Source organism: Miscanthus floridulus, chromosome 7 (assembly GCF_019320115.1).
Source record: "Miscanthus floridulus cultivar M001 chromosome 7, ASM1932011v1, whole genome shotgun sequence".
Taxonomy (NCBI): Eukaryota; Viridiplantae; Streptophyta; class Magnoliopsida; order Poales; family Poaceae; genus Miscanthus; species Miscanthus floridulus.
Window position 1 is genome coordinate 102,958,782 of NC_089586.1, and position 13,638 is coordinate 102,972,419.

The 13,638-nt window shown below is 47.0% G+C and overlaps 1 protein-coding gene across 1 annotated transcript; it reads left to right on the forward strand.

The window, feature by feature from the left end:
- The first annotated feature begins 1,109 nt into the window (after positions 1-1,109).
- Positions 1,110-12,819, forward strand: LOC136465979 (uncharacterized). Its single transcript, XM_066464506.1, has 4 exons — positions 1,110-1,363; positions 7,056-7,081; positions 7,249-7,338; positions 12,557-12,819. The coding sequence occupies exons 1-4, from the start codon at positions 1,110-1,112 to the stop codon at positions 12,817-12,819; spliced, it is 633 nt and encodes a 210-aa protein (XP_066320603.1).
- Positions 12,820-13,638: the final 819 nt, after the last annotated feature.

Sequence of the window (13,638 nt, forward strand, 5' to 3'; positions counted from 1 at the left end):
TCGACATAACGGGGACGTAGCGTGTTGGCAAGCACGTAAACCTCGGGAGAAAATTGGTTGTCTCTTGTTCTTTGGTATTCTCCCGGTGATTGATTAAGTATTCATCTTGTGATTGGTTCACTCCTCTATGCGGTGGTATAATCATCTCACTTACTCATTTACATTCCCGCAAACTAGCTATAGCAAACTCTTTAGTGTAGCTAGAATCGAGAGCTTGCTTTGTAGATTAAGTTCATCTAGTGGAGCTCTTTAGTGTAGCAATTGTGAGAGCTCTTAGTGAGTAGTGACCTAGTAGATTATGTGCCTAGTGATCATAACAACTAGAATTGTTGGATAGGTGGCTTGCAACCCTTGTAGAGCTAGAGCAAGTTTGTCTTTCGCTATTTGTCATACTAATCAAATTGCTCTAGTTGGTTTGTAGATTTTTTAAATAGGCTATTCACCCCCCCCCTCTAGACATATTAGGACCTTTCAGAGTCACTGGTTCACAAGCTAGGATGCAAGGGCCCGTGAACCACCAAGGAGCTCCTCGACATCACCACCAGCCATGCCTCAGGTGAGGAGGCAGTCGGGGCGATTTTTGACCGCCTCAAAGTCAAGGCAAAGCAGGACAAGGACGTCGGCGAAGGCGCCTCCAACCGTCCCAACAAAAAGAAGAACAAGCAGCGGCGCATGGGCTCGCTCATGGCCACCACCGACCGCAAGGGGGTCGGAAGCCCGTCGAGGGTACCCTAGACCACTTTTGAGAAGCTACTCAAAGGGCCATGCCCAAACCATGCTTTCCACGTCAAGCACCTATAAAAAGATTGCGTCCTCATGAAGCGGTTCTTGTCCGAAGGCTCTAACAAGGGGAGCATAGGAAGGAGCCCAAGCCGGCCACAGACGATGCTAAGGGGAAGGAAGGCAGATTTCTGATGCTAGATGGCTACCTTATGATCTTCGAAGGGTCGGCAGCCTGTGACTCCAAGCATCGCTAGTAGCTTGCGCATCGTGGGGTCTATAGGGCCGAGCCGGCCACGCCTTCCTTCCTCCGATGGTCGGAGTCCGCCATAACCTTTGATCAGAACGACCACCCAGAATGCGTCCCGTAGCTAGGAAGATATCTACTCATGGTCGACCCCATCATCGGCATGAAGCGGCTCACCAAGGTGCTGATGGATGGAGGCAGTGACCTCAACATCACATACGCTGAAACGCTCGATGCCATGGGCATCGATCAATCGCATGTCCGATCAACCAAGGCGCCTTTCCACGACATTGTGCCTGGAAAGCAGGCCGTGCCACTTGGGCAGATCGATCTGCCCGTCACCTTTGGGAATCTGACCATTTATAGAACGGAGACCCTTACCTTCGAGGTGGTCAGGTTCCATGAAACCTACCACACCATCCTGGGACATCCATGCTACGTGAAGTTCATGGCCGTCCCCAACTACACCTACCTAAAGTTGAAGATGCTAGGTCCATGCGGGGTCATCACCATCGACACCTCCTTCTAGTGCACCTACGCGTGTGAGGTCGAGTGTTGCGAACACGCTGCGGCAATTATCACCTCCAAAGAGCTTGCGGCCATTAGGGAGGAGGTCATCGAAGAACCACCCAACCCCAAGCGGTCGGCCAAGTCTTTTGAGCCTGTAGAAGGCACCAAAGAGGTCCTCATAGACCCCAGTGGCTCCGAGGGCAAAGTGGTTGAAAGGTCCTTGTGTGGTTTTGGTAATTGAGTGACAACCTAGGTGGACTAATTGTGTTTATGTGAGATACACAGGTGATTAGTCCACAGATACATGTGTGTGAGCAACATATGCCATGAAGGTGAAAATGGCTTGGAGATGTTGCAAAGCTCACACATGTGAAGATGAAGGAGCTCATTGCACATGAGATATGACATTGAGTCATGTGGTCAAAGGTGGAGAAGATCAAGACAAGGCTTGGCTTGATGGACCGGTTGCAAGCGTGAAGGGCAAGTCGGAGGCTTTGGAGCGATGGACCGCGTGGCGGTAAAGCTTGAGCAAGACTTGGCACCGATGGATGAAGGCAACGATGAAAAGCAAGTGAAGTCAAGATCGATGAACCAATATGATCACGTGATGATATAAAGTGGATCATATCATTGTTGATCGTGTTGGTGCATGTGTTGCATCAACATTGGAGGAGATGGAACGGAATGCGCAAGGCAAAGGTATAACCTAGGGCATTTCATTTCACCGGTCATAGGTGTGTAGAGAAGTTTATGACCGGGTTTAGCATAGATGGCCGTACTATCAAGAGGGGCAAACTTGTTTGCATATCAGTCATCTAGTGCCACTCGAGTGATCTAACTTTGCATCGTCGCTAGGATTGAGTGGCATGGCAAGTTGAGTGGCTAACACCCTTGAAAATGTTTGTGAAAATATGCTAACACATGTGCACAAGGTGATACACTTGGTGGTTGGCACATTTGAGCAAGGGTGAAGAAGATAGAGTTGAAAACGAGCTAGTCGCGCTGGTTACAGAGTGACCGAACGCGTCCGGTATGGTGACCGGACATGTCTGGTATTTGGCGACGTACTCAGCGACCGGACGCATCTGGTCGCCACACCGGACACGTCTAGTGTGAATCAGCAAAATCGGTGTTTGGTGGAATAGTTGATCGGACGCTGGCAACATCCGGTCCGGTGTGACCGGACGCGTCCGGTCGTCCATGGGTGCTTACTGTACTCGACCGAACGCTGAGGCTCAGTGTCCGGTCAGCTTCTAACAGACGCGTCTGGTCATCCGTGGGTGCTTACTGTACTCGACCGGACGCTAAGGCTCAGCGTCCGGTCAGCTTCTAATAGACGCGTCCGATCGGCCCTGGGGGCTTACTAGACTCGACCGGACGTAGCGGCTGAGCGTCTGGTCATTTTGGTACTGTGTGTCCGATCGTCTTGTCAGAGAGCCATTGGAGGCAACAGTGGGACACGTGGCTGTCTGGCAGCAACCGAACACGTCTGGTATAGCGACCGGACACGTCCGGTGTTTGCGATCGGTGCGTCCGGTGCAGCGTCTGGTGCTGCGTCCGGTCGACCCAAAAAACACCCAGTGAAGGGGTAACGGCTAGTTTAGCCCATGGGGTTATAAATAGAAGCCATGGTCGGCCTTTGGCCATGAGATTGGAAGAGTTGAGCACACTAGAGCCTTGGTGGCTTGTGTGGTAGTGCTTGGGAGCCCTCCATCTCACACATACTTCATAGTGATCATCCGATTGTGTGAGTGAGCGATTCTAGTGCGATTGCATTATGAAGTTGCATCGAGTGGCACTAGGTGATCGAGTTGCAAGCCGGTGGTGCTTGTTACTCTTGAAGGTTGCCACCTCCTAGATGGCTTGGTGGTGGTCTCCGTCAAAGCCCGCAAGAATCTTGTGCGGTGCTCCGGAGAAGGGCTTTGTGAGGGGCGTTGTGCTCGCCCTGCGGGAGCCGCGAAGAGCAACTTTAGTAAAGCGTGTCATTGAGCTACCCTCACTTCTGGGGTAGGTTCTTGCGGTGCCCGACGTGCGGGCTTGGCGGGTGATGCCAATTAGCCGCCGAACCACCAAGTGAGCGGTCGACACAACGAGGACTAGCATGTTGGCAAACACGTGAACCTCGGGAGAAAAATCATCGTGTCAACCTTGTTCTTCCCGTTGGTTTGCATCTCCGTTACACAAGCTTGCGATTATTTTCATATACATTAAGCTTGTGTTGTTGCTCTTGTAATTAGTTAGCTTGTGTAGCTTACTAGTTACCTTCTTGCTTGTGTAGCATAGAAGTAGCTCCCTTGCGTGGCTAATTTGGTTTGTGTAACCTTGTTAGTCACATTGCTTAGTTTGTGTAGCTAAGTAATTGCACTCTAATTTGGCATTGGTTGCCTTATTATTAAGCATTGCTAGTAAGCTTAGGTGGCTTTGTGCTTTTGCTTACTAGCTTGTGTAGGAGCTAGCGGCATAGGTTTGTGTGACCTTGCTTCTAGAATTGGTTAGGTGAGCTCTAGCTAGCCCGGTACCTTTGTTGCTTAATTAGTATCTTTGGAAGGTGCTAGAGAACATAGATAGAGGGGTGTAGTCTTGGCTAGAGCGATCGTCTTAATTCCGCACTTGTTTCGGTTAGCCGACGCGATTAATTTTAGAAAAGACTATTCACCCCCCCTCTAGTCCGCCATCTCGACCCTACAGTGGTGCGCATTGGCACCATGCTTTCCTTCGAATAGTAAAGCACGCTCGTCGACTTCCTCCACGCCAATAGAGACATATTTACATGGAGACCCTTAGACATGCCAGGCATTCTGAGAGAAGTCACCGAGCATGCCTTGAAGATTAGGCCAAGCTCCAAGCCGATGAAGCAGCGCCTGTGTCGTTTCGACGAGGAGAAACACAGGGTGATCGACGAAGAGATTGCGAAGCTTTTGGCGGCCGGGTTTGTAACACCCTAGGTGTTAAGCATGCATCTAACCTCGATATTGCATGATCACAATCATCACTGAACATTCATGAGCATAAGTATATCATGTATTCTATCTATGTTGGCTTATATTGCATGTGTATTACTTAACTACCTTACTTAAGTTAGGGTTTACATGTAACCAATGTATGAAATTTGTGTGGAACCTTGGGAATACCTTAAACATGTTTAGAATAGCATAAGGAACAAATTTAGTATTCATGACTAAGCTTAGTTTGGTCTCTAAGTCCTAGTTATGGTGTATGACATCAAATTTAAGTTGTATGTTTGACCTAGTTTGAACTATGTCATAGAGTCTTTGCATGGCAAAGCACCCTTAAGCAAAGTTGTAGTATTTGAGTAGAGCAACAACTTTTATTTTTGGGTCATGAGCTAATTTAGTGCATAGTTGGTATTTTTGAGCTCACAAAAATCAACATTTCACTGTTTTTCTACACTTAGAAAATTTCTAAGTCCTGGCGCATTTTCAGTTTGGTTGGCTTGACTTTGGGATGATTTTACTCGCTAACCATTGAGAATTAGGCCTTGGTCTTTTAATAGAAATTATAGATGGTATGAAGGGCTGCAATTGTTGTTAAGATTGTTTGCACTAAGGAGCTACGGATTAGGAGAATTATCGTCGCCAACTCGCGCCGTCAGTCAATATAGCGGGCTCTGATGGCCGAAGCAGCAGGGCCAACAGTGGCCGACCGCATTAGAGTTCGGCCGCCGCGTGGAGGCCGCGCATCACCGATGTCCTGACTAGCCAGGCCACGTCGGGCCAGAGAGCACCACATCATGCCCATGCTCACCCGCGACACCCTTGCGCTCTCATTTCCCCGCTTTGCTTCCTCCTTCGCCCTTGCTTTCATCCATAGCAGCCACATCAGCTCGGTGCAGCGCTGCCATCGCCATTGCCGGCCCCAGCTCGCACCGTGTTGCTCTTTCGCCACCGCAGTAGCTCCATCGTGATTCCACCGCACCACCGCACCCGCATTGCTAGCTAGAAGTGCTCGGTAAGGTCTTCTCACCGTGCACGGCCTCGCCGGTGTTTCGTCGTCGTGCCCCGTCACCGTGGCCAGTCCGTATCCGACCACCATTCATCGCGATAGCGTGTGCACTAGGATCATCATAGGGGGTAGAAGCTCGATGTAACCCTAGATTGAGCCATCTCGGTCAGCTCTGGTGCCTCGCCGTCGACCCGCTCCGTCGCACCGCCATGAATGCCGCCGCCATCGTTAGCTCCGACAATAGGTCCAACTAGATAGCTCAATAGGTGCGGGATGACATAGGGGTCACTGTAGTGCCGGTGTCGTCGCCGGAGAAGCTCATCGTCGACGAACTTCGGCCATCCCGCGTCATTCCTCTTTTTTGCCATTGCTGACGCGTGGGCCCGTCTGACCGTTGGACCCTAGCTGTCAGCGGCTCTGAGTCGAAAGATAGTTCATTTATTTTCATATTTGAATGCAACTTTGAAAGATCAAAAGTGGAGTTCTAGAGGTCCAATTCTTGTGAACCGAACTTTTTTGTAATCTTCATGAAGCGTAGTGTTTTGTAAAAATATGGAATGTGCAGTTTATGGTATTTTTCTTGGTGATTAAAATGCATTATATAAGTGTTTTTTGAATGTTAGTAATCTTGTAAAATAGATATCTTGAGCTAGAAAACTCATAAAATGGTGATTCCAATTTTGTTGGTTTTGTGTTGCCATGCTCTAGCTAGAAAAAATAATGAACTTGCTGTCAACTTGACTGAAGTAGGGTCTTTCTATTTATCTAGTAATAAATGGTATTTTCTAAGGAAAATTGTAGGGATAAAAATATGTAACATATGGATATGTAAAATTTTATACAGTAGTATGGCACTAATATGAACCTAGGAAAAATATATAATCTATTGTTTGACACTTTTCTATAGGGTTTACTATTTTCACTAAAATAGGCCTCGCTAGCTTGTTATTTTTGTAAAGGATGTTATGCATGGTCAAATAGTGTGAAATTTTTACAGTAGTCTACTGGTAGAATTTGGAAGCCACTGTAATTTTCTGAGAATTTATTGTACACATTTGGTATATGTTTGTTATTTTCCCTAATTATCTAATTAAATTGATAAAGGCATTTAAATAAATAGTTTGGGCATGGCCATTATGTTTTATTGAGTGTATTTGATGTTCTTGAACTGTTGGTATACTTGGTGATGTCAAATTTGGAATGTTTATATGCAGTAAAAATATTGTTGCTTTATAATTCGAGTTAGAAGGGTTTTTGGACAGATTCTGTGGTTTGGTACGTTGCATAGTCAAAATGATGTTTGTTGTAGAAATGGTTAGTAACAAAGTTGTAGGGAACTTCTTCATCTATATTGTATTATAATTTTAGGGCAATAGACCAAAGGGTTTAGGACTTATAGCTTTATAAAGTTAGTTTTCCGAAATGCTTGTTCTCTAGAATTTCTGGGCAGCACTGGATAGATTATCTGTTTTGGTTAGGATAGAGTGTGAATTAGCTTTTTGTAATTAAATAAGAGTTGTAGGCAATTTTATAAGATTTCTAGAAAGTCCAAGATCACAGCATTTGGATAAGTAGAACTTCAGTTATGATGTAAACTTGCAATTGCCATGTGTAGCTTAGACATTGCTTTGTGTGAAATTTGTAAGTAGATAGAGAAAAGATATGCACCTACTCAGTTAGTATGGAGTTAGCATTTCTATCATGGTGTAACTCAACATTATTATAGCAGCATGTACCTTTTCATATCACATCATCTAAGATCCCTCTTATGCATTCATGAGACATACTTATGCATATGCATGCAATAGGTGCCACCGAGGTGGTCACGTTAGTGGAGCTCGAAGACGATGCACAAGAGGAGAACCTAGAAGTGCGGCACCAGGAGGTTCCTTGCAAAGGCAAGCCCGAGGTTGATCATCTCCCAGAGTGTCCCGATCATCAGCCAACAATGTTTGTGAAAGGCAAGCCCTGGAGCATTATAAGCCTCCCTACTTTATTAATGTCACCTAAAGTTATTCGTATTGATGCATTATGTGATAGAAGTTGTTTGGAAACACTTGCTGTATATTACCTTTCCTTGACCAGAAATATCTACCATGAATCCTATTTAAGTCCAAGAACGCTTATCATGCTTAGCTATGCTTAGACCGGTAGAAGTCGGGTGATTTCCTGTCACCTGCGAGCTATAGGTGATAACTTGATCATGGTTGGCTATATTGTGCTATTGTGGAACATAACTTGGTACTGTTGAATAAATGGAGACCGGGCAGAGTCTTATGTCGTGGTATCATAGTGATTTTGTCTGTGTCATTTAAGGACCGGCCGTTGGAGGTCATCTTGTCATGTTGAACACATGCCTCTCACATAGTTGCCCAGATAAGTCGTTCCAACCGCGAAGCCAAGTAGCTCAACTCAGGCCGGGGACACGAGCAGTTAAAGTGCACACCCTGGAGTCAGTAAGGATGTGCAGAGAGCCAATGGCGTAAGCCCAAGGGTGGGTTAGAGTCCTAAGCACCCTTGGCAGATTGGTTGTATCTTTGAGGGTGCAGCGCTGGTCCTACCCGCAATTGTACTTGAGTTGTCCCAAAGATGACCTGATGCGACCCCGATGGTGGAAGTATGGGTGTGTGTTAGGAATAATTCCCCAGCTGGGTAGGAATCGATTCGAATCGCCGTCTCTCCTGGATAGTGAGAACTTGACAGGATCACACTTCATCATAGTAATTGATGGAAGTGTGGTTATGAGATTATGCAAGAACTCAACTGGATATGGTTATTATTGTAATGACTTGATGGTACCAACATATTTGGCATAGGATAGTTGCTAATCTAGTATGAGATGGGATTAATAACTGGTGATTCACAATTAAAGATATGTTGGTTAACTTATGCTTTTTCTGCAAATAATGTCTACCAGTTCTACTTATAAATCCTTGCATACTCCTTGGTGTCTTAGTATATTAGTTGGACGGGTAAGTCTAGCTGAGTACCTTTTCATACTCAGGGTTTTATTCCCATTGTTGCAGATAACGTTATGTATCACGGCTACTGCAAGAACTGCCTTGCTCCTATAGTGGATGAGGACTAGGACCATGGGCAATGGTCATTGTGTATATCATCTCACCCTTGTGCTTTTGGTTGGAGATGACTATGACACTGGCTTTGTATTAAACTACATGTGATGTTGATGTTAAACTACTTTGCTTCCGCTACTTTCAAACATGGTTTGTAATAATTATTCGAACTCTAATGTATGAGAAATATTTGTGAACTGTGATGTAACATGTGACTGGTTGTGTTGAATCTCTACGATCTTGGTTTGTATGTTGGTTGTTTGAGATCCTTCGTGATTTCATTGGACTACCGGGTTTATATGGGCTCAAGTATGACGGTTTGATCGCTTCAGTGATTGCTATTGTACTTGTGCTCTTATAAATTAGACGGTTCTGTGACAAGGTTCATCAAGGAAGTAACCACCCCGAATCATTAGCCAATCTCGTTCTTGTACAAAAAAAGAGTGGGAAATGGAGAATGTGTGTTGACTACACGGGTCTCAACAAAGCATGTCCAAATAATCTGTTTCCTTTACCACGCATAGACCAAGTAGTCGACTCGACATTAGGGTGCGAAACCCTTTGCTTCCTTGATGCGTACTCTACGTACCATCAAATCACGATGAAAGAGTTCGACCAGCTTGCGACGTCTTTCATCACCCTGTTCGGATTATTCTGCTACCTCACAATGCCATTTGGTTTGAAGAATGTGGGGGCTACATACTAATGCTGCATGCTCAAGTGTTTCGGTAATCTCATCGGACGGACCGTTGAGGCCTACGCATGACATCATGGTCAAGTCCAAATAGGCTAACCAGGTCGTGGCTGACCTAGAGCAGATCTTCACGAAACTCCGAGCAAACAACATTAAGCTCAACCCCGAGAAGTGCATTTTTTGGGTCCCAAGGGGTATGTTGTTGGGTTTTATCATCTCCGAGCATGGCATTTAAGCCTACCCAAAGAAGATCTTAGCCATCATGAGGATGAGCCTGATTCAGAATATAAAGGGGGTACAACAAGTTATAGGGTGCCTCACCGGTACCACAGCCGTCGAGTGCGGGGTCAGGCCTTTAATGTTGGGGACCCGGTGCTCCGCCTCGTCTAGAGCAACAAGAACCGCCACAAGCTCTCTCCACCGTGGGAGGGGCTGTACGTCATTATAGAACTGCTCCGACCAGGCACCTATAAGCTCAGGACCATCAACGGTGAAGTCTTCATCAACGCCTAGAACATTGAACAACTACGTCGCTTTTACCCTTAAACCTACGTATGCTTTCTCTTATCAATTTTGCTATCAACTCCTCGATCTTTAGTGACACCGACCCCAGCAATAACAGGGGGTCGGGCCTCACTCGAGGGCTGATAAGAGCATATCTATCCGGTATACATTCTCTATGCCCATCCCCTTCTCACATTAAGACCTAGAAGCAAAGGTTGTGGAAACAAACACTGAGTAAAACTGGTCAGACTGCAAGAAACCTACGCCCTAGCGGCTACGATGTTTTTGCTCACCAGCGTGATCAGAGTTTTTTCCCACACCCCAAGCTTTTTAAGCTTTAACTATGGAAAGAGTCAAAATTCATTTAAGAGTATATCCACTTGGTGAACATTCTGTATGCCCGACCCTCTCTCACGTTAAGATCTAGAAGCAAGGGTTGCAGAAATGAACGCTGAGTAAAACTGGTTGGACTACAAGAAACCTACGCCCCAGCGCCTATGATGTTTTTGTTCACCAGCTGTGGGGGGTATGACCCCGGATACCCACGGCAGACCACATGGGCTGTGCCCTCAGGGGCGGCCCAGCCCATAAGACGAAGCCTTGTAGGGCATGACTCTGCTCGGTGCCTCCCACCAGACATCTGGAAGATATCCTAAAGATACTACGAGATCTATTAAGATATGTATGATCCTAAGATTCCTGTAATCAGTTATTACTTTCTGGTTATCTCTCAGATCTAACCGACTTGTAACCCTGCTCCCTGGACTATATAAGGTGGGCAGGGACCCCCTCCAAACTCATGTGATATCATACAATAGCTAATACAAACCAACAGACCATAGAAGTAGGGTATTACGTCATACTGATGGCATAAACCTATCTAACTCATGTGTCTCTGTTGCCTTCTTGTTCTTGATCTCATGCTTCCTTGTCGATCAATCTACCTTCATGGAAAACCCCTCGGAGGACTACCGACGATATTCTATCGATAGTTGGTGCGCCAAGTAGGGGTTTGCATGTTGTTTCCCTATCGAACAAGATGGTTTTTTCCATAGGCTCTTTGTCCCTCCAGCAGCCCGGCCAGATCTTCACGGTCGGATCGATCTCCTAGATCATCAACGCTGATGGAGTCAGAGAGCTCCTCGAGCCAGTGCAGATCGATTCTATGTCGATCATCCCCGCACCTACGACTACAGATCCAATCTCAGAACCACCTCCGAGGTCGCCTTCATCAGCAACTCACCGCTCGCTTCCTCGCTACCAGAGGAGGTAGATCAACAACGATGATCTGATCGAATCCATCGATCGGGTCGGTCCGAAGCTCGTTGATTGCCTCTCCATCATCGAATCAGCTCCGGACATTTTGGTTTAGCGCCGACCATCCTCTCATCCAAATCTATCAGAGGTTGCTCGGAAAACTCTAGGAGTTGCGGCTCTACCCTTCGGGCTCACCAACATCACCGCCACCTTCCAAGACGCCCTAAGGGACAAATTCATCGACCAGGTGGGAGACATCCATCCTCTCACCGACCAGATCGCCGACCAGCCTCCGCCAGCCATCAACATGCTCCACATCGACCGATGCTCTGGAGCGTCCCTCTAGACCATCCTAGAGGAGAATCTAGGCTCTGAGTCCTAGGGCTCTACGGAGACCCTCGCTGAAACCTTCACCGAGCAACTTCCTCTCCATCCGTTCTGTGGCGGCACTATCTTCAACGTCAGTGTTGACAGCCCCCCTCGGAACGGCGAAACCGAGAAGGAACACGCCGCTCGTGAGAACCAAAACATCAACCGCGCACAACACCGAGCAAACGAGAATGCCCTTGCCATGGCCGAGCAGTAGCTCGACTCACAAGGAACGCCACTCCAGCGCAACCTCGATGAAGAGTTTCTCCATGTTGATGGCCATGACGTCTTCAAGACTCCAAGCACCAATCTGGCAGTGGCCACCAACGAGCTCGCCTGCCTCCCGCAGATGCCCGAGCTTGCCAAGGTCGTCGCCATGCTTAAAGCGGTGCACTGCCAGGTCAATGAGATTCGCTAGGATTAGAGACCTTCATACTCCACCACTTCGATTCACCGATCAGTTGCCATAAGATCCAATCGCCGCCCAAGTTGCTTCACCGACCTGCGCCGTTGAAAGGATCAAGATGCCCAAGAGTGGGGGTGAATTGGGCTAATTCTACATTTCTTTACAATAATTAAGCCCTACGGTTATCCCAACTTCACCCCTTGTGCCTAGAAAGTGTTTCTAATGTTCTATCGCACAAAAAAACTTGCAACCTAAGCTCCAATCCTACTCTAGCATGGCAATTCTATGAATGTAACGATAAGAATTGAATTGCTCAAAGTAAATGCTCAAAGTAAAGAGAGAAGGAGGAACACGGCGATGTTTTGCTGAGGTATCAAAGAGTCACCACTCCCTACTAGTTCTCGTTGGAGCACCCACGCAAGGGTGTAGCTCCCCCTTGATCCACGTGAGGATCAGTGCTCTCTATGGGTTGATTCTTTGACACTTCATCGTGGTGAATCACCCACAACCGCTCACAACTTGAGTTGGGTCATCCATAAGCTCCGCTGGATGATCACTAAGCTCCCAATCACCACCAAGCCGTCTAGGTGAAGGCGATCACCAAGAGTAACAAGCACGAACTCTCACTTGACCACAACAAGCCTAATGAGAAGGGTGGATACACACTTTGCTACTCTTGCTTTCACTAATGAGGTCTCTCTCTTGGATTCTCAAATCTGAATCACCTCACTAGGACCTTGCTCTTCTTGGCACTCTCAAGGGTGTTTCTCAGCTATTGGAATGAGCAAAAGTACCCCATCACACGAATGCAGGAGTTCTAGCCCTACGGAACAACCTCTCCATCGCCTACGCCTGCGAGACAGAGAGTCTTGCCCTCGTCGAAGCCATCGACCTCTCCATCCAGATGGCTAGCGTGGTCACTGAAGCCAAGATGTTCCTTGCCGATGACATGAAGATCCCAGAGCTAGAGCCTCCACGCGTCTCCGCCAAGTACAAGGAAATAAACGAGGTCGCCCTCGGCCTTGACGACCCCTCCAAGACCATGAAGATTGGGGCTCACCTTGACCCCAAATAGGAAAGCGTGCTCGTCTCCTTCCTACGTGCCAACGCTGACATGTTTGCTTAGAAACATGTAGACATGCTAGGGGTACCATGGCAGAAGATCGAGCACTCCTTAAATGTCTCGTCGACCGCCAAACCGATCAAGCAGAAACTCCACCGATTCGCGCCAGACAAGAAGGAGGCTATTAGGGTAGAAATAAAATGGCTCTTAGCTACCGGATTCATAAAAGAAGTGTATCATCCTGAGTGGTTAGCAAACCCTGTTCTCGTTCAAAAAAAGAATAAAGAATGGAGAATGTGCGTTGATTACACTGATCTTAACAAACACTGCCCTAAAGGCCCCTTCGGTTTGCCTCAGATAGATGAGGTTGTAGACTCCACCGCCGGCTGTGAACTGCTCTCCTTCCTTGACTGTTACTCCAGCTATCACCAGATCTCCCTCAAGGAAGAAGATCATATCAAGATGTCATTCATCACGCCCTTCGGTGTGTATTGCTACACCACAATGTCCTTTGGACTCAAGAACGTCGGAGCAACTTATCAAAGGGCTATCTAGATGTGCCTCGATCAATAGATTGGCCGCAACGTCGAAGCATACATTGACAATGTGGTCGTCAAGTCCAAGACCACCAATGATCTTATCGCCGACCTCAAAGAAACGTTTATCAACTTAAAAAGGTATCGATGGAAGCTGAACCCTTCAAAGTGCATCTTTGGAGTTCCATCCGATATACTCCTGGGCTACATTGTCAGCGCACGAGGCATCGAGCCCAATCCTGATAAGGTCTCTGCCATCAGCAACATAAAATGGCCAACATGCGTCGAGGATATA

Bases quoted from the DNA above. Each gene is read 5' to 3' on its own strand.
- LOC136465979 (XM_066464506.1), top strand. From the start codon at position 1,110: ATGGTCGACCCCATCATCGGCATGAAGCGGCTCACCAAGGTGCTGATG. The intron at 1,364-7,055 runs GTTCCATGAAAC...TGCCATGTGTAG, and splicing joins CTTACCTTCGAGGTGGTCAG to CTTAGACATTGCTTTGTGTG. The intron at 7,082-7,248 runs GTAAGTAGATAG...TGCATGCAATAG, and splicing joins CATTGCTTTGTGTGAAATTT to GTGCCACCGAGGTGGTCACG.